This window comes from Nasonia vitripennis (genome assembly GCF_009193385.2).
Source record: "Nasonia vitripennis strain AsymCx chromosome 4 unlocalized genomic scaffold, Nvit_psr_1.1 chr4_random0003, whole genome shotgun sequence".
NCBI classification, from domain to species: domain Eukaryota; kingdom Metazoa; phylum Arthropoda; class Insecta; order Hymenoptera; family Pteromalidae; genus Nasonia; species Nasonia vitripennis.
The window spans coordinates 1,722,991-1,745,023 of record NW_022279638.1 but is presented as its reverse complement, the minus strand read 5'-3'; the positions used below and the strand labels follow the sequence as shown (position 1 = coordinate 1,745,023).

The window sequence follows — 22,033 nt, the reverse complement described above, 5'->3', positions numbered from 1 at the left end:
ACTGCGCCACGCATAAATTTACCACGTGTAGGTAAACGCTATTTTCACCCTCTTCTCTTAGAACACTGTTTTGCGTCATCTCGAAATCGTAGAAGACGAAAAGAGTTTCCGGGTGAAAATTTGTTGTTGTCGTAACTACACGTGAATTTTTTTTAGAGGTCTAATTTGTATGTAGCAGTTGGCATTTTTCTCATGCACTGCTTTACAATTCGTACAGTACATATTTTTGCAATTATGTTTATTCTAGTAAATATCATAAACATAATGACAAAATGTACAATACTTTACGAATTGGCAAATTGAGCGTCGCGCATTTTTCGATTTACTCATCGTGTACGAGCCAAGAGCCTTGTGATTTGCGAAGCACTGTGGGTTTTTAAACTCACGGTGGCAAACGTCACAAGTTATGGCCGCACCGAGAGCCTGACACGCTGGTGAAGTATTGTACGATATGCAAAGATTTTCACATTTATGATGAAAAGGCCGCATATATACTGTGTTACAATCTTCACAGTAATATCGCTGATGCTTTTTTACACATAACGCAGTCAAGTTTAAAATTAAATTAAAATGATTAATATCACTATGCAACGCGATATTAATTTTTTAAGTATATTTTATATTTACTCCGTCAAAAAATGCTTTCCCGTTGAATAACGCGCCCTCTCCATGGCCTAAGCTCTCTATATAATATATTATTAGCGCAACTCCGTAATCCAACAAGTATAATTGGAATTTCTGAAACTCGGTATAGCCACACACAGCCTTCTTCAGGCACTACTCCTGCTTTTTGAGAAATTTCAATTGCACATGTTCTTTGGTGCGCCATTGAATTAAAGGCGATTTTTCGCCAATTTTTTTCCCAGCTCGTGCGTTCGGACTCCGCGTTCTCAAGAAAAACTAACCCGCATGCGATAGCCCGCCGAAGGCATAAATTATCGTTATTTTTAATAGTCAAAATTGATTGACGATTTAATGCGTCAACCAACTTTGACTCCTGCAGACCATTACCACCGCGTGGTAAGTATGAATAAGTCACATTTACGCGGAGAGTCTATAAAAAATGCTTCGTTACTCTGCGTAAAGCTACCTATACGGTTCCAAAGATTGTTAAAGTCGAAATAGCGAATCTTTCGCATTGAAAACCATGTGTCGCCTCGAGCAAAAATCTATCACTATTTACTGTAACGCTGATTAAAATATTTTCATTTAAACCCGATACTAAATATCGATAAATTTCTAATAAAGCCGAACGCAGGTAAACAATTGGGTTATCGAAATTCGACATTATTATAAAACCGTATTCTACGTCGCGAGCCGCGGTGAAAAAATTACGAGCACGACGAGTACTCTCATTTTAAATAACGTCTTTTTCAAAATCACCTCTATATATTCCTCTGCCTACTTGGTAATGAGGATCTAGTTGTGCTGGTGCTAGAAGTGATGCTGGAGGTGATGTTGACGGTGATGATGATGATGGAGGTGATGCTGGAGTGGCATGGCTGGGTGTGTTGGACTCGTCATCGCTGACGTTGGAGAGGTCCATATCTTTTTTTTTTTAAATACAAGAATTTTTTTTAATATAATTTGTTTAATTTATTATAATATTATAATAAATTAATTACAGAATATCGTTGACCAAATTTCTTTTTTTTTATTTATATAAATTACACACCTTGAACGTCGAGACATGTTATCTGTGAACGACCTGAAACAGCAGCAGTGGCATTAGCAGCAGCCGCCTCGCGCCAGTCGAATATAATGCTCAAGGCTTCTTCGTCACTTATGTCCTCGTAAAGAGGACCTGTGATTGCGCATGCGGTTCTAGTCCTGCATTGAGGATATCAGCGTACGCAACTGACCCCGTCTCGAACATCTCGGCAGCCTTAAACCTTCAAGGGTGAAATTTCCAAGGTCAGGAAAAGCCGGTTGATCGGACAGGATAATTACGTCGTTATCATCCTCGTTATCGTCGTCAAAATAACCCTGGAGATCTTCGAAGACTGAAAATATAAATTAAAATGTTATTATTATTTTTAAATATTTTTCATTACTACGTTGTGTGGGTGTATGCGTCCAATGTATATTGATTTTGAAACTTACCATTTTCTACTTCTGAGATCGGCGCAGAAGAAGACGGTCTAAGAGACGGGGGCCGATGCTGACGAGGGCTGTACATCGATCGGCTGCGGCACCTGGAGCATGTCACCACTCCAGTCGATTTACGCATCCGTTGAACCTTGTATGTTTAGTTTGACTTCTCTCTCTTTGCTTGTTATAGTCTTATCCACCACCGGGACTTGCGAAGATGTTGGAGAGCAAGATTCGCTATTCCACTCGACCCAATCATCGGCATTAGACCCCAGTAGTTCCATGCACGCCTCAATTGTTGCAGTTTCTTCTGCTGCTGCTGATACTGGCACTGGTAATGCTTGTACAGCCGACGGTGTTGTTGGTGCTGCTGCTGCGACTGGCGGCGATAGTGCAACACGGTCTGTAAACCACAAATTTTTTAAAATGTGCCACACGTTTAAAAAACAAAACAAAAGGGAAGTTTATCCAGAATCATAGAATTTACTTACGGTTTCACTCTGCAAACACACGTAATGGACCTCGATTACGTGTGTAGTCCCAATGGTGACAAGCTTTACACATGCCCGGCTAGTCGAACCAGCTCTTCATTTTTCCTATACAGCGGGTAGCACCGGCCTATTTGTTGTGGCCGTCCGTGTCTAAACACTGTTTCCGCGATTTTTAGCAAGATACGCTCACTTGCTTGTTTTCACGCACTTTTGTCACTTTTTTTGCACAAACAATCTCTCCACGTCATAATTATCGTCCACTAAATAGTGAACGAGACGCCACACAATTTTTCGTAGACACATTAGACACGGAACGTAGTTTGCACAGCGCAAGCAAAACTCAGAGTGACCACTAGATTTTCCCGACATCTCGTCCACCCTTGAAAGAATTTTCTTCCTCAGTGTAGAACAGTTGACATTTTTTATACACTTTCCACAATACAGGTGCATCAGTGCCCTTTTTTTACATAATACAAGGATGCCCGGAGTATCCCCTCTTCTGGACTTGTGGCTCACCTACGCTACCACCACCACTCTCACGCCGAGTCAGGTCATCCCTTGTATTGGGCCGCACGCACCCCCCACTCTCTACTCTGAACCGTTTACCACCACCACCACGAGCCGGGATTTTTTTGCAGTGACACCAAACCACTATAAAAAATAGGGTACACTTGACATCCATACACAGTCTAAATCTCGCTCTACCCAGTTACTCGATCTTTGTGGAATTTTTTTTTTCATTGACGTCCTAACTGGAAAAACTCTCGATTTTTTTAACTTGTGCAACGCTGTAAATTCACTGTGCAGTTCAAGATAGTGCTTTATTTAACAACAACAACTTCTAACTAATTGAACAAAACGTTGTGCATTTCAAGACAGTGTTTTATTTACTTTATTCAAAAACAACATGGCTGAAGCTATCTTACTTGCAAACCAGGAGAAGCACGATGTTGTTGCCGAAGAATTCAACAGTGAAAGAGCAAAAAATCACAGTCGTCCGCTTCTGTTTGCCTCTACGTGACTTCTAAACAAGTCGGGATCGAAGAAACTTTATATTGGCTTGGAATACGATGATTCCACACAAAAATACCAACCGATTATTGAACTAAAGAATACTCAATATTCCAGAGGGCTCAAAATTGATGTCGAAAGCTGGCTTGAACTAGAAAATAAACTAGAGGATAATTCGACGTATTTCAAATCAAACAGTGTTGCGTTATGTGTTAAACAACAAGCACGTATAAAACTGAAAAAAATTGACATTATTCTAACTACTTCATACGGGATGAAGTCAGTGATGTTCATGCTCCAACAACAGCAACAACAAACTCAAGAATCTCTTTAGGTCCAAAAGAAGAAGAGGGCCTTGATGCCATCAATAACAATGCAGAAGCGGACATTTGATGGATTATCGAACATTGAAGTGTGTGTAAATGAGCGTTATCGGCGTTTAGAACGCGCATTGAATGAAATTAATGAGTGCAAAAATTTGTTACGCGATGAACTTGCTGAAATTTTAACATTGTATGACTACCATAATACTGAACGAAGCTATGATATTATGAAAAGCATAGCTATTGATAAAAGAAAACATTTAAAAGAAAATTTAAAACAAACTCTCACCGAAAAATTCTTGTTTTCTTGATAATTATTTTGAAATGGTTTTCACCGAAATGATAGTACTTCATAGTGACATTTTTCATGATGAAGTTTACAATATTTTCTGTAATCAAAATGCTCAAAGAATATAAATAAAGAATTTATTTACATAATTTTGCTTTTAAAAATTTTTAACCTTTACCATCCTCCTCACAACTACCCGATTATTTAAAAAATGTTCTATTGAAAACATACTATATACGTCAATCTTTAGTACAAAAATTCATTTTAACAAAGCTTGTGAAATAAAAAAACCTTCACTTTTATTTTCCTGAGAAACACGCATAATAGCATTTCTCTCACTACTTTTTCTCGTAGCTTTCCTCCAAATCGTACGAAATTTCACCTTGTCAAAAAAAGGGTTGATCCCTCTACACATCCTGTAGGAACAAAAAATTCTGCTGCAGCTCATTGCTTTTACGCCACTTACATAGCTCGGTATGCTATATAAAAAAAAGGGTCAATACGCATGTCGTAGCTAGCCAACAGATAAACGCACTTATTGTCCTTTTCATTGTGCAAATGACCTACTGTAGCGCGGGTGCGATCCCTGCACCCACACGGGCCCTGCAGTACCCCCGCCGGGGACGCGCCACCGCACGTGCAACGCTCTTACGTCATCACCTCCCACCAGAGGGGCCCAGCTAGATTTGCCCCGACGAGCCACGGCGCCACCCCTCCCCTCTTTTTACCTCCCCTATCTGTCTGCGCTTGCCCCTCTCTACTTCTCCGTAACAAAAAGTCAAATTCTTAAGCGCCAACGCCCATACCACGAGTGCAGTTCCAATATTGAACTTACGAATATGGCGGTAGAAGCACCGATGTTCCATAGCTCACTCGGACAACAGCTAGAAATTAATAATCCTTCCTGCAGCAGGGCTCAAGATGACGGAAATCAAGTAGCAGCTTCGAACGTAAACGACAGCCGCTGGGAATTGAGAGGCACGACAATGTTTATATCAGCAATTAACACGATAGCAGCTGTAGCAGCATCAATGTACGTACTAAGCAATAATCGCAGCGGATTAGCAACAATAGCCAGTGACACGAATACTATAACCACAGCAACCAACAGTACAGTAATAACAGCAGCAGCGGCAGCTCAAAGAACAGACCAGGTGACAAATAATGTCAGGCAACAACATGCGAGCACACATGCAGAAAATACAGCAGGATATGGTGAGAGAAAATGAGAGGCTCAAGAATAGAATCAAGAATTCAGAATATCTAGTACAAGAATTAGTTCAAGTCAGCCAAGTGACCACTGCCTCGATAATGCAAACAGCGAATAGTCTACCGAGCAATTAGGTACACTTTCAAGATATGTTTTATATAAGGCACATCGAACCGAATACGCATAGCACTCGTAATTCGGGACTGAATCCAGCAGCAAGTGCCTTTCTACCCGCAGCCGAGGCAAGCGCCAACTATACGCAAAACGCGGCTCGGCAACAATGACAACACCTGCAGGGAGATCCTAGAAAGGGAGGAGAATTACCCTAGGTTAATGAGAACCCATTTCTTGAAACAGGACAAATTCCAGTCTATTCTAGCAACCCATTCATGATTGGGAACTCCAACACGTTTCCGTGGAGCAGCTCACGTCGAGATATCGGAAAAATAGCCAAAGAATGGAATATGAAATTCGACGGGCACAAAAGTAGCTGCATCGAAGAATTCGTTCAACGTGTAAACGAATGTAGAACGTCATCTCATCTGGACGAGGAAGATTCACTGAGTGCCTTGTTGCACATACTGACAGGGCCAGCGTTAGTCTGGGGTAGACAGCTGCGACCTACATAGTTAACCTGGAATGATTTTTGCCAAGCAGCTATGAGAAGTCACGGAGTGGACTAAAATATACAAATGCAGCTAATATATAGAGTTAATATATAGAGCAGTTGTCATTTTTCATTTTCATCGGAACCAAATCTGCAGTTTACGTCTTGTGATATGCGTAAATACATAGAGCAGTCCTCATTTCTTATTTACGAACAGATATTTTCAGAAAACCAGATCATATCTGCACAGATGTTTATTAGCAGCATTCCTTTAATCCGGAACAAATCTACAGATCACGTCTTGTGATATGCGTGAATACATATTGCAGTCGTCATTTTTATGCACATGATATCTACGATTATGATGAAATCAAACAATCGATTCATACATGATACGTCAGACCACCTGAGTTATTTTATAGATTATTGAAATATGCAATGCATGAATTATCCCACCTTATATACAGATTAGCAGTTTATCTCATTAATGAACAACATGTAAATTATAAAGATGGATGCGAAGATCAGTTGATTCACAAACATTTGTTTACAACATTAACTGTATGGTTTATAACTTAATCAGATTGATCTAAATGCAAGACAATATCTTAACGCAGGTATTCCATACAATTATGTGTTTAATAAAATTAAGAAAGAATGAACTATAAGAAAAATACTTTTTATAACACGTGCATCGAAAATACGCTTTTCGCCTATGAAAAAGTAGAGTGACTTTGATGATGATTGAGCACTCGTGTCCGTCTCGGGCGCCTGCGGCGCCCTTAACTCCCACTCGTGCTCAATTATCATCCTTGCTCAAAAAAGACAACTTTCACCCCTAGTTGTGTAACGTACTATTACAAACTAATTTTTGCAAGGATGTTAATTCAAAAGATCGAGATAGATTTTATTTAAGATTACTATTATTACATGTAAAAGGAGCTCTTTTGAAGATATAAGAACAGTTGATAATATTACATATTTGTCTTTCATGGAAGCAGCAGTTGCTGGAGGATCGATAATAACTGATAAAGAATGGGATGAATGATTACATGAAAATGTACAATGCCACTTTCCATATGCTTTATGTAATCTTTTTGCTTATGTATGTATATTTCATAATCTGCTTAACCCATTAATGTCCATGGCCAACCCGTGATCCCAACTACCCCGGAATTATCAATAAATAATAAAATGGTCTTGACTCATGCATATGGATTCCGGTGCATATAGCTAATCTATAAGCCTGAGGACTTCGGAACCAATGCAAAACAGGACATTAGCCCTAATTATGCAAAGATATGGCAAAATTCTGAGTTTTTCAATTTCTTTAAACAATTATTGTCCATTTCATTAAATTTTATTTGTTATCAAATATAGTAATTGAACAAAAATCGTTGAAAATTGTATTAATAATAGTTCATTATGGGTTAAATTTCAACAAAAAAATTACTTAAGAGTAAATAAAAATGATATTGCCTTCAAACAATGACTATTAAATGTTGGTTATGGAATATATTCAAGTAAACGGTATCGTTAAATAGTAAAATTAAATTACCATGAAACTAAATCCTCCAACTTATTAAATATAACAGAATTATTGTTAGATTTGAAATCTGATTTTAATTTTTTAATAAAGATTTTGGTGAACTCGATTTATCAGTTTCAATAGGCTGTTCAGGAGGCATTTTATAGCATTTCTTAATTATTTTCAATAAATAAGTTTCAATAAATAAGAAAACTACATTCTAAAGTTTTTGATAACAAGTAATATGGAACAGTTTACGAATTTACATGGGTAACTATATCTTTAGCTATATAAACAGCGAGAAATAAGTGCTATCTCGCGTAAAAATAAACGTAAGGAATAATAATAAGAAAAATGGAAGGAATAATAATAATGAGTTTCTGCATTGTTCCTTGGTATTCCTTGCTATTTATTCATTTTACGTATAATAGCCCGAGGCAGGAACAACCTTGATGTTCCTCATAGCTATAGATATATTAATCTATCTATAAAAGCGATGGATTTAATCTTCTTAAAATTTAATTGATTTATTTTGTCATTTTTCATATAGAGTTTTATCGACTTATATCAATCTTATCCCGTCTAAAAAAATTCTAAGGCAAAACATACAAACAAAAAATAAAAACGACAACAAAACTAATATGCGCTATGAATTTCAACGACGTTTGAGCGAGGTCTGTTTTTTCTGCGAAACGTATCTTGCCTAAATGAAAAATATTATTTTGAACAAAACAATTTCAGCTCAATCTGCAGCTTTACTTGTAACGCTTATAGCGACTTTTCGCACTTGTTGAAGCAGACTTAAGTTTTAGTTAATAAAATATTATGGAAGAAATAGTCACTGTTTTGTTGATACCATACAGATGATAGCATTGACATTCATACAAATGAAAGTAAACTTAAAAAAAATCATATTGTATTTTTTAGTTCTGATTAGAAGCATTTATTTTGCGAGCGTGATATATTTTTGGATATTTTTCAAGTATTTTTTACTATTAATATCTACAACTTAAGCGCGAGAAATAGCCATAAGCCCAATCTGAAAATAATATACATGACTGGCTGCACAATTTGCAAAAGGTTACGCAAGAAAATTTTTAATACCTTCTTCTTGCGCGCAAACGAGGGCAAAAGCAGCAGCAGCAGCAGCAACAACAATATTGGCCAAGGGCACTCCTAATCTGGTCATGCCCAAGAAGTATATGGCGGCACCCGCATCGCTTGCTGGCTCTAGGGCTCAATTATTTGTGCGGATCTCCACCGCACAGGTGACATATATCGAGACGTCGCTGAAGGACATCTGTACGGCGCTTGAGGACATTCGTAGAGTCCAGAATGAGGTCCTTGAGGTGACATTCGTAGAGTCCAGAATGAGGAGAAGACCTACGCCGGTCAGTCGAACTGGGGGTCCGTGACGTCGAAACCCAGAGCCGTACGGCGCTGAAGAATTGGGCCGCGTCTCTCGCGAGTAAGAGACAAAGGACGAGCGAAAGAGAGAGAGAGAGAGAGAGAGAGAGAGAGAGAGAGCCCAGCAGCGGGGGCACCAGCACGTTGTGCGAGGTTGGCCATGCCGGACGCCTAAGACAAAGAAACGCCGCGACGTAGCAAGAACCAAGCGGGAGAAGCGGCACGCGCGCTCGAGCTCGCCAACAAAGGAGAGAGAGGAGTGGGGGAAGAGAGCGGGTATCCGCCGGTGCGGTCCGACTAGGCCAAGCGCTGGGTCGACTGCCCGCGAGACGCGAGTAGTGACGCGCAGTTTAGGTGCGAGAGCACCGGGACGGCGCGAAGGAGAGTATCGCTTACGCCCTGCGTGGCTGAATCGCGTGGGAGGCAGAAGCCACCGCGTTGTAAGGAGGGGTTGGGTGAAATATAGCGGATTTATTAACGAGAAGAAAGAGATTACTTATTTTCTGTCCTTTCTCCCCACGGGCTCCCAAACGTACGGCGACTGCGGCGAATGCGCCGCTTAAACAAAAACAATTCGGACGTATTGAAGCGCCAGGAGTTGCGCACCTGTTCTGGGAGGTACAGCGTCGCAACAGATCTGAGACGAATTGCATTGTAATTTGTAGACGTAAGAAATTCGTAGGATAACTTTGAGTCCAAAGACATTCTTACGGTCACTTCAGGTTTACTTTTAGTCAACTTTAAGCGATAAAGTGAATTATCAAAAACGGTCCTACAAACGAAATTTTTAAAATTTTTATTTACTTCTAGTTTACTTTCTGTCAAATGCAAGTCAACTTTGAATTTACTTCTGGTCAACTTCTGATGTACTACCAGTCAACTTCCGGTTCATCCCAACCCTCAAAAGAAAAGTTTAGGGGGTAAGTGAAATATCGAAAAGTGTCGCGTCTACAGAACGATGCCTCTTAATATAAAAGAGCATTTCTAAAAATTTTAATGTGTAATTATTATGTACTTTGTCAATGATTTGTGTGTTTTTCTATGTTAAAGCTGTGTCCTGTGTTAATATGATAATTCATCATATTAATACAGAGGCACAAGAGACGATTTCTCATCTATATTTTTGATGCAACGGGCATGCTTATTCTTTCTATGTTTAAGTGCTCTGTAGGCCATACTTATGCATGTGGCATCACAATCTTTACAATCGATTTTGTAGACAACGTTGTTAATGTCATCCTTGTCTATCATGTCCTTTCCTAATATGATTTACTTATTGAATTTGTCTTTTGTTTGTTTGATGAGTGCAATGTTATTTTTATGTAAAATACCTTTAATTTTTGGATTGATATATTTATTGTACGCGAAAACTGTAATATTGTAGTTTGTGAAAGTGCGCTTTGTGTTTGTTATGACTATTGTTGTTGTTTCTATTTATTTGTTTGTTTGTTATTGATGTGTGCTAATCTCTTATTAATATATCTGTTTATTATGTGTAGGGGAAAACCGTTTGCTGTGAGAAATGCTTTTTTATGGGCATATTTTGATTGTGGGAAAATTTATCTGCGAGTAATATAGCTTGTCTACTAAGTTATAGACAACGGCTATTTTTTATAAAAAACGGTGATGCGAATGAAAATTTATATACCTGCCTTAGGCTGTTTTTTTCCTGTACCAATCGATCAGTAGAACATTTCTGGCCGTCTAGTAGAGATATCTAAAAAATTGATGCAATTATCAGACTTCACCTCATAAGTAAATTGTAAATGACTATTATAGTTATTAAAAGTATCTATTGCCTCTAGTATGTTATCTTTTATAATAATTATAAAACAGTCGTTGACATATGTAAAGTATCTAAGGATGTTATTATTCTAAGTGTTTAAACAATTTTTCTACTATTTCTCGAGAACTAAGTCAGTAAACCAAGGACAAGTACAAAAGCCCATTGGAGCACCTAAAATTTGTTTATAAAATTTGCCAATAAATTGTAAGTAGGTAGAGTCTAACAAAACATTAATTCTCTGTAAAAATTCAAATTTTTATATGCACAAAATACCTTTAAGATATTTCCACTTATTAGCCAGGGCTTTGATAATCAGATGTTTAAGAATTATTTATTAAAATAGTTTTTTAGTCCAAAGCTATTTTTCAAGCTTTGTTTTGGTTTAGGTACGTGCCTATTAAGAACTATGCAAATGCTCTTATCAAATCGGTATGTGGGACTATTAAGGGGCACACCACCTTTGAAATTGAAATAAAAATTTTTCATTAAAAATTTATAAATACTTATATAAATGAACCAAATTTTTATTACTATTCTTAGATATAATTACCTTTATTTTGATGGTTTTAGACCTTCTATAATACCTACGTATAGTAGGGAGTCCATAATTCACTTACCGGCAGATTCCAAAGGAACGAATGGCCCAAATGAGCTCAAACTCTAGGATATTATTTAAAAGACATTAGTTATAGTATGAATGAGGGGATTTGGTTTAAATTTCATAGAAAAAGTTTTATAAGCATATTACTGATTTTTTTATCAATTTTTAATTAATTTTAACATAACTATCATGTAACTTTTTTTCTATGACATTGAGCTCATTTGGGCCATTCGTTCCTTTGGAATCTTACGGTAAGTGAATTATGGACTCCCTACTATACGTAGGTATTATAGAGGTATATAGAAGGTCTAAAACCATCAAAATAAAGGTAATTATGTCTAAAAATAGTAATAAAAATTTGGTTCATTTATATAAGTATTTATACATTTTTAATGAAAAATTTTGATTTTAATTTCAAAGGTGGTGTGCCCCCTTAATTGCAGAGACTATTATGCGTATGGGATTATTGACTTTATAAATTTTTATTAGAGCATATGTTCTGGGAACCATTGTATTATCTAATTTATTATATACGTCCTTGAAAGCTATATCACACTTGAAAACGTCTCTGTTTTCCTAGCAATCAATAAGTTTGTTTCTTTTGTTCATTAAACCATTGATCGGATTATTTTTTAACTTCATGTAATACTTGGCGTCATTTAATCCATCTTCTACTTTATTATTATATACATCTATATCAATAGCAACAGTGATGGTTCCCTTATCCACTTTAGTAAATAATAGTGTGAATTATGTAATCCCTGATCTGATTATTAGTGTTTTTGGTGAAGTATAAGTTAGTTTCTAAATGTTTGAAAAACTCAAGCATGCTAATATTTAAATTGTATTGAGAAATTGAATTTTTCTCCTAAACACAATGTGTCTTTAACGTATTGTGGAATATGCTGTCTGTAAGGTTAATGAGTCATTTATCTTTAATGTGTGTAGTATCCGGCCTTTTATTGTTATGATGATTATTGTTCTGATCAATGTAATTGTTTTTTTTTTGTGGTTATCAAGTGAGTCTTGTTTGCTGTGAAAATCGTTGATTTTCTTAGTATGCGTGTGGTCACTACCGCTACCAATCACTAGTTCCCTCTGGACTCGTATGACTTTTACAAATTCAATGTTAATGAAATTTTCTTCGATATAGTTAATTAGTATGTTAACAGGTCTATTGTTATTTAGAAGATCTAAGAGTAAAACGATTCTTAGAGGCTGTGATGTGGTTAAAATCTTATCTGCTGCGGAGATGGTAGTCTTGCAAGCACTAGTCAAGCAATTTCGAGATGTTCCGGCAAAGAATTGTCAATGTTGTTGGGTGTGCTGTTTCGACGAGTCTTTCTTCTCTCTTTTTTTCTAAACAATGATTTCCATGCTTGTTATGTCGAGGTTTCTCTAAGATTTAGTTTGTGATCTAGTGGTGGGCTTTCTTGTGATTAAATGCCAAATTATAATAATTAATGAGGACACGATAGACAAGGATAACAATAACAACGTTGTCTACAAGATCGATTGTAAAGATTGCGATGCCACACACATAGGTATGAACACCAGAGCTCTTAAACATAGAAAAAAATGAGCATGCCCGCTGCATCAAAAATAAAGATGATTTATCGCCTCTTGCAATTCATCATATTAACACAGGATACAGCTTTAACATAGAAAACACACAAATCATTGACAAAACACATAATAATTACACATTAAAATTTTTAGAAATGCTGCTCATACACTATCATGACAATACAATCAATAGAATGACTAATACCAATTTCCTCAAAAATACATATAAAGCTCAATAAACACAATAAAAAAATATCGAGCTCGCAAAAAATAATCTTTTCTTAACACGTGCATGGAAAAGATCACTTTCCATGCATCTAAAGTGAATGGAAAGCTGTTTATTTTGAGGGTACGGGAGGGAATAGCTATTCTCTTCCGCTAGTAAAAACACTCAAAATAAACTAAATTTTTTAATGTTTTGAAAAGTTTTGAAAAATTTTAAAAGAGAGTGGCTTACAACTTAAAATGCGCAACTTACCATTCACTCTATATGCATGAAAAGTTCGCTACAGGCACTTGTCAAAAAAAGTACAGTGTGTAACAAGGGGGCAGGGCAATTTCTACCTCGGGTGAGATTTGAGCACTAGTCTCCAACTCGTGCTCAAATCTCACTCTTGTTAGAAATAGCGCTTTTCCCCCGTAATTGCACAATATACTAATTTTCTGTTAAATTCATCAAATTGCGGAGTCGCAGAAAGTTGGTAGATATCAGGAGAGCATGAGAGCCGGGAAGGTAGCGGCTAGCAGGGTGAGGGACTATAGGCGTCGTTGCTATGCATTGGTAGGACGTCACCGCTCGTTGCTATGATTAGGCGACGTCATGCCCCCGTTGCGACACATACGGCCTGAGCGTAGACTAACGTATACTGCGCAATTTTCTTGAGATTATAATTAGTTCGAAATCTCAACTGCATTCGGACCAGGTATTCATTTTCTAACCAATCAAATCGCTTTATTAAAAGCTTTACAACATCTGGTCATCTCTGTTTTAAGAGAGGAATCTAAAGTTATATAAGCAGTCGCTTTCATAAAAAGAAAATTGTAAATATGTTGGTCAATAATTTAAATCATTGCACATTAATATAAAAACTAATTTTATTACTAGGCATCTGCTGAAATTATTCATTTTTTAAATCTTGTGCATGCGGATCTCGTCATACATCAATAAGAATCTTTTTGAGCGTGAAATGTTTACTTCATTGTTTCGAAAATTCTCAACTATTTTATAGATTCTGTAATTAAAATTTAAAAGTTGTATTTTAGAATAGTTCTTATGTACATTTTAAAACATTAACAAAGATTTGGTAGCTTCTATCGGTCTACCCAAGGCAGGATTTAAATCGTTGAGTTGATGCCGATGAGATATATTTGATAAAGAATTACGTTATTGATACTGATAATACAGGATCTGTCTTGTGTACGCGGACCTTTTTCTTGCACATGAGGACCTCCGTCTTGCACATTCGGACATCCATCTTGCACAGGTAAACCTCTGATTCGTGTACGTGAACCTCCATCTTAACCCCCTACCTTCCTCAACCCCTTCCTCTCTCTCTTACTCATTACCCCTCCCCTCTTACTAATTTTCTTAACTATTGGGAGCAAATATTAATGTGCTATTTTAAGTATAACTTACCTTTCAAAACTGATAAGTCACGTGTTGGGATGATATTCTTAAACTTGTTATCTTCTGATTCCAGTATATAAAGTATAATTTTATCTTTTGTAGATTTTAAAGCTTCTACAGCTTCTTCGTGACTTACATTCTCTAAATCTCTATATCCCTAAAAACATTATCATCATAATATTATTAAATATGCTAAGTCATAGAAAAAAAATTATGTTTAAGTATGTACATCGAACTACATTTAGTAATTGTATCTCCTTCTTCGCCCCCATCCCCTCTTGCTGTTGCATTAGTCCTTTTTTAAATTTTAATCGTATTTTGTATTAATTAGGTCGTGAAATTTGCCGTTTTAATGAAATAAATCATAACATTAATAATAAAATAAATCATGCTACTGAAGAAATCAAGAAAATATTTTATTAAATAGAACGGTTATTTATCATAGTTTAATCGCTCATTATGATGTATTGTCAATACATATGCAGTAAAACTGGCGTTTTACAACGAACACGTTATAGACCGAGTGCTCGTGACAGAAAAAAAAAACTTTTTACAGGTTGACATTGATACGGACCATATTTTTAGCCACAAGCTTAAGGTAGGTGCATCTAAATAGCTTCGGAACGTGTTAATGCATATCAAAACAATAACTTTAGTTAGCAGAAAAAAGGCTTCTTAAAACAACTTTTGACAGTCTGACATTTATTGAAGCATATAGCCAAATGGTAAAATCCATAAAAACGTGAAGGCAGACGGTTTTTTCGATTGCGAGAGTAAAGCATACTAATCCTGGTTCAAAATGGCAATAAAATGTGTGTTTCAAAACAACTTCTTACAGTCTACCAAGCACAATTTAGACTAATGATTGCACGAGATTTACGAATTTCCACAAGGCAGACTGTTTCCCGATGTATAAATATTAAGGTAAATAAATTAATATGGTGTATACATAAGACTGCAAAACTATTTTTAATTTGCAAAAAATAATCATAATTTTTAACAATTTGTTACAGTCTGCCATTGTATCCTGACAATATGTAGTACGTAAATAAACAAACTGTTGAATAGCAGACGATTTATGATAGTACACCCAACATTAATTGAAACATCTATATCATGTGATATGACTTTCAACGCAGTTAACCCTGTCTATACTAGCTGTGTTTACTAGGTGCAGACTCTCGAAGAAAAACCTGACTTTTTCTGTGTAATTCTCATGACATATAACAGTTTTCAATGAAAATACAGAGTTTTCTAAGTAATCAGAATTTACATACACTAAGTAATTAATAAAAGTGTATTTCGACGGTTAAGTATGAGAAGCAACTAGTCCAGAAAGTGAGTCAAAAAGCAGCTACTCCAAAAAGTGCTTTGAAAAGCAGCCAGTCCAGAAAATAGCTTTAAAAAGCAGCTAGTCGAGAAAATTTTGAAAAACCAGACTTATTTTTCGATGAGCAAGAACCAGATATCTTGAAACTGGTTTTAAAACAAGACATTTCTGCTCACGAGTTAATAACGAGCCATTCCAGAGTCCTCAGCCACATAATAAATACTCTATACTATACTATACTACTATTCCAGACGACTTAAAAGAATTTGATTCGGCAGGCATTGATAGTTTTCTAGGGCGGGATGCTGTTCACACGCGCCGTAAGGGATGGGGATCTTTTTACGTGCTGTTCTTAACCTGCAATTTCATTGTTTTTTCGCGCTTTTCAAAAAGTTTTTAAAATTGACATATACATATACAGGGTGACCCAATTTAAACGGGCACCACTCATAACTCGTCAGGGACAGCCACAATCGAAAAAAATGGTAGAGACCAAAGTTGTAGGATATCGAAGGGGCAACCCGATGGTGACCTTGGATTTTACCTTGAACGCGTTTTTCAAGGTCATTTGAAGGTCAACTTTGCATTTTTAAATAGGAACCCCATTCTTTTATTGCGGGAATGGAAAGAGCGGTAAATTTTACGTTCAGAATGATATGTTCGGTTGCGGCACTGAAGGTCATCTCAATGTCCTGCAGCCAGAATGAAACCCCGCCTACGTAATTCCTCTAGCAACGCCAAATTAAAAAAATTGGTAGAGACCAAAGTTGTAGGATATCGAGGGGACAACCCGATGGTGACCTTGGATTTGACCTTGAACGCGTTTTTCAAGGTCATTTGAAGGTCAACTTTGGATTTTTAAATAGGAACGTGGGTCCTGGACATCAAGTTTTATAATGATGACAAAACGCAGGAAATGGTACGCTAAATGATTAAAATCTTTTCTTTTATTTTAAATTTACTACTTCGTTTAAAGTGCAACATTTTACACGCTTTCAGGATCCGGAGTCGAAAAAGTGGGTGCTGTTTGAAAAAAAATAATTTGACCTTGAAATGACCTTGTAGGACTGGCTCAAATTCGAGGTCACAATTCTCCCCCCCCCCCCCCCCCTATACAACAACTTTGGTCTCTACCACTTTTTTTTAATTTGTCGTTGCTAGAGGAATTACGTAGGTGGGGTTTCATTCTGGCTGCAGGACATTGAGATGACCTTCAGTGCCGCAACCGAACATACCATTCTGAACATAAAATTTACCGCTCTTTCCATTCCCGCAATAAAAGAATGGGGTTCCTATTTAAAAATCCAAAGTTGACCTTCAAATGACCTTGAAAAACGCGTTCAAGGTCAAATCCAAGGTCACCATCGGGTTGTCCCCTCGATATCCTACAACTTTGGTCTCTACAAATTTTTTTAATTTGGCGTTGCTAGAGGAATTACGTAGGCGGGGTTTCATTCTGGCTGCATGACCTTGCGATGACCTTCAGTGCCGCAACCGAACATACCATTCTGAACGTAAAATTTACCGCTCTTTCCATTCCCGCAATAAAAGAATGAGGTTCCTATTTAAAAAACCAAAGTTGACCTTCAAATGACCTTGAAAAACGCGTTGAAAGTCAAATCCAAGGTCACCATCGGGTTGCCCCTTCGATATCCTAGAACTTTGGTCTCTACCATTTTTTCGATTGTGGCTGTCCCTGACGAGTTATGAGCGGTGCCCGTTTAAATTGGGTCACCCTGTATATATATATATATATATATATATTTCAAACTGTCGATGTGACATTTGTTTAAAAAAGAGGTAAACAAATGTATGCTGCATCACTTAAACCAATTTATTAGTGCAAAAATACCTGATGAAAATAAAAATGAAAAATAGATTATTTACTGTTGTACGACAATTTATAATACATTTATGATGCTATAGATGTATTTATTTAAAAAGAAATTGAACATTATTCTAATTCTAAATGTCAATGAAATGATGACCATATGCTTGAATTCAACATTTAAAAATTTTACTCGATTTTTGATAAGCAATCTGCGGTTAATTTTCAGAGATTATCTAATATTCGACCTATAAATAGAAATAAAGAATACATTCGAATACTTTTTTTCTGGTTCAAGTACAAATACACACTAGTAGTAGTAAGTAAGCCGGTATGGGGAGACATAACAAATGACGTCATCACTGGCGCATCCTTATCTTATCATGTAAACAAGTCATAAAGATAAGGTGTCATGTTTCTAAACAGGTAATTAAGATAAAGATATCATGTTTACATAAACAAAGAAGATATCTTTACCACAATAATAAACAATGACGGTACTTTACAAGTAATAAAAGATAAGATAAGGTATCATGTTTATAAACAGTTAATTAAGATAAGGATATCTTGTTTATACGTGTGTAATTAAGATATCATGTTTACATAAACAAAGAAGCTACCTTTACCGCAATAATAATCCATGATGATATTTTTTTATTATGAAAACAGGTAATAAAGATAAGGTATCGCCAACGTCTTAAGCATTTATCTTGTAAACAATTAAGATAAATATGGATTGTTACTGACGTCATGTACACCTCTTATGACGTCATAAGATAATGAGATTTTTATGTAGGATGAGTTTGTAGTACGTTTATACAAATATTGTGGTCCTAAACGGACCGATTTTAATTGATAAATAAAAGTCTTAGAATAAGACTTTATTGTTGCTATCCCCAATCAGTGTTGTTGTGTCCTTGATATTTGGAATCTTTATTTGCTTCCTTGTCAGGACAATAACTCCTGTACCCTTCTTTTTTCGGGAATGATCCAATATTGGAAGAATATTGAGGTAGATACTTTTGGAATCCAGTAGCCGGTTTATATTTCACTTCCTCTCGACCTGAACCTTCGTTCTTCTTCTTCTCCATATTGTGTTTGTCTATATTACGATTATGACTCGTCAAATGTACGCGAAGCAATGAGAACATACTTATGCACAGTTGATATTTATAGAGAGTCGTAAGGGGTGGCAGTAGGGTGGGAGGTTTAGATGATGTCACAAAAAGTGAATTTTAATATTTTCTGGTTTATTACAAAATAGGAAGACATATGTACAAAGCGTAATGACAAAAAATAGCATGTATATTTATACTTTAATTATGGCAGTATAAATGTCTTTATATATATCAGACAATTGAAAAGCACCTATTTCACATAAGATTATATTTAAAATTATTTCCTCAATAGTATCTTTAAACTTGTCGTGAATTATAATTTTAATATTTTCAGTGTATAAAGTATAATATTGTTGAAACATCTCATACGTCTTTAGTATAGAATTAGGGTCTTTCTCAATACCATCGTTTTTAATACAGTCAATTATAAACTTCTTAATATGAGAAACAATTTCATTCACTTTATCAACACACTCTTCAAGTTTACTCATACGTTCGTCAATACACTGTGAGACAATTTTTAACCCGTCAAAAGTGACTTGCTGCATGCATATCGATGGTTGATGATAAGCTGTTTTTTGTTTCTTTGCTCGTGGTGGTGGTTGATGACGTAGATTCTCGCCATCAGTATCAGTAGCAGCAGCAGCAGCAGCAGAAGCAGCACCAGTGTAGTCATTGAAATGGGAAGCACTAACTGTATGCAGTACATCATCGTTTTCTTCGTCAATCAAAAGATTTGGAAAGATGGATGTTCCGACAGGTCTTTCTTCTATCAATATGGATTTGGTATTGTATGAAGAAGTAAACATCAGATCATGATTTTCCATGTACACCTTCGTTGGTCGAGTGTATTCACTTTGGAATCTGTACGCATCTTGGAAATAGCAATTTATAAGATCAAAGTAATTCTTGAAGACCTTCCAGCCAGATGCATCAATTTTGACGGATTTAAAACATGTTGTAGACGTTGAGAGTTTCACCACTGGTCGATAGCTTCCCTGGTAACTTTCTAAGCCAAGAGTAACGCGTTTCGAGTTTGACTTATTAATGGCGTAGGACGTGGAGAGCAGCATATTTGGCAGAACGTTCTGCACACGAGATGGAGCACTGATACTTGATTGGGCCATGGTACGAAAAACAAGAGCCACAATATACAGAGTTACACTTAGCAAACGATCTCTCAAACTTTCACGAAAGAACTGATGGAGCTCCTCACTCTTCAAGCTCTTTTATACATTTTACCCCCCACTACCTCAAAGTAAAATGATCGAATGCAGTGGGGAGAGATTTTCTGCGCGTGTATTCTCAGAACTTCACAAAGGAAATATCATATTCGTTAACCGTCAAAGGCTACGGTTACATTTCTCCGAGTTTTTAAGAACAGGATGTTTACTCTACTACTACTACAACCGTCAGTTTTATAAGCTTCTCTTTCTCTTACAGATCAAGATTGAAATGAAATATAAAACTAAACAGTAAATATCACCGGATGTTAGTATTATAGCCGTTAATAAATGCCGATGAATATGTACTTAGAACTATACAGCGAGGTGTGATGCAACAGGAAAAAATATATCATAGTACTACAGTATGGAATTAAAGGAATGAGTAAGGCTCTATAAATGAAAACATTTTTTATATTATGAAAGATTACACTTTATTCATATTTTTTACTACAGGATATCTGACAATTATTATTATTACTTTACATACATTCTCGAAGTACATGTTTGATTACAAAATCCTGAGCCGCGCGAGGCTTCACTTCCAAACCTCCTAACATCTTTCGAGCGTACACGATGATTATTATTTCGTAACAGCTTTTTATAGAACGATACAACTACGGCATAATTTTTTCGTGAATCTCGCGAGAACTTATTACAAAACGCGCGTAAGTTAGGTAGCCTAACCATATGGTAAAGGAACATAACACAATACTGGCCACACACCTGTGAATCAAAACTTTGCAACTTTTTTTTATTCCACTGATACCGCTTGCAATTTCTTTTGAGTCATTTAAGATGATGTTGGGACATTGGTGGTAGTCCGTAACTGTCAAAGTATGTTCCATAACCGTTTGAGTCTATGTAGATAGCAATCCAATGTGTTCCTTTCTTCGTGTGATCATCTGTATTAGCTATGATGGCCGCGGGGTATTCCAAAACGTTTGGAATTCTATCCGCAGCATACACGCCAACTGTCTTGACGGTTAACGGATCAAGAGCTTTTAGTAATTCTTGTGTATTCATTCTATTATTATTATTATTATTTCAGCAATGATCGACTACGTCCTCTTCGTGTGTCGCGTAAATAGACGAAGAAGTAGCTGTACGTACCCGCGAGTTTAGTTTGCAGTACAATGCATCACTCAATTTCTGTGCAGAATCTAGCGTTATACCTTCAGCTATAGAGTGTAACCACTTTCGTAGCACATATGCATGATTGAGAGCACAATCGCGACTGGAGTTTATACCTTGAATGCCATGATTTAAACACATGAAGTTACCTGAATAATTTATTTTCAATTCGTCAAAATTCGGGGCATACATTTCTTCAATGTTCACAACTTCTCGACACATTACAGTCTCCAGGAATCTCAAATTGTCATGACCGCGTGTAAAAATACGAATAATATAAATGATACTGTAGTTGTTTAATGGTGATGTCACCTTCATGCCAACGAATTCCATGAAAATGATGTAGAGATGTAGTTGTTAGTTCTTTTAAGTCCAGTTGCAAGTTCTTCAAATCTATGGGGTTCCTTAACTATCCAATGTTGGACGATTCTGTGCTCTAAACCAAGTACACCAACTTCTTTAGGTGTAAACTTGTTGTTACGGTCTCTCAAACCCTGAATATTGATAACGTAATCCATGATACTATAAAAAATTGACACAGTCGATCCAAACTCACTTCTCAAACGTCACTGAGAGTATGACGTTTAGCTTTTTTGCTCATCTATAGCATAGAGGCGCTGCTGTTGCTTCTTTCCCCATCCCTCTTCTCCTTCTCCACCTTCTCCTCTTACTTTTCCATCGCTTTAACGGTATTATGCATTAAAATCCGTTATTATTTGCCTACTTGAATCTATTTCCAAGACATTGTCGTATTCGGCGTAAATTATACAATTGATTGTAGATTCAAGTGCTCTTTCAAATTTTACCTCTACACGAACACTGCCATGCTTGATTAAATTCCAATGAGAAACTGAATTTGCTGA

At 36.5% G+C, this 22,033-nt stretch overlaps 1 protein-coding gene across 16 annotated transcripts in view; it reads right to left on the bottom strand.

Moving 5' to 3' along the window:
* Positions 1 to 22,033, bottom strand: part of LOC100119218 (disks large 1 tumor suppressor protein) — a 1,703,670-nt gene that overhangs the window by 938,820 nt on the left and 742,817 nt on the right. For all 16 annotated transcript variants that reach the window (XR_004227336.2, XR_004227337.1, XR_004227338.1 and 13 more), the window contains one exon: positions 14,547 to 14,694. Coding sequence is in view for 13 of the 16 variants with exons in the window: in XM_031928125.2 (XP_031783985.1) it covers positions 14,547 to 14,694 (148 nt within the window). In the remaining 3 variants the exon portion in view is untranslated. The remainder of the gene's footprint in view (positions 1 to 14,546; positions 14,695 to 22,033) is intronic.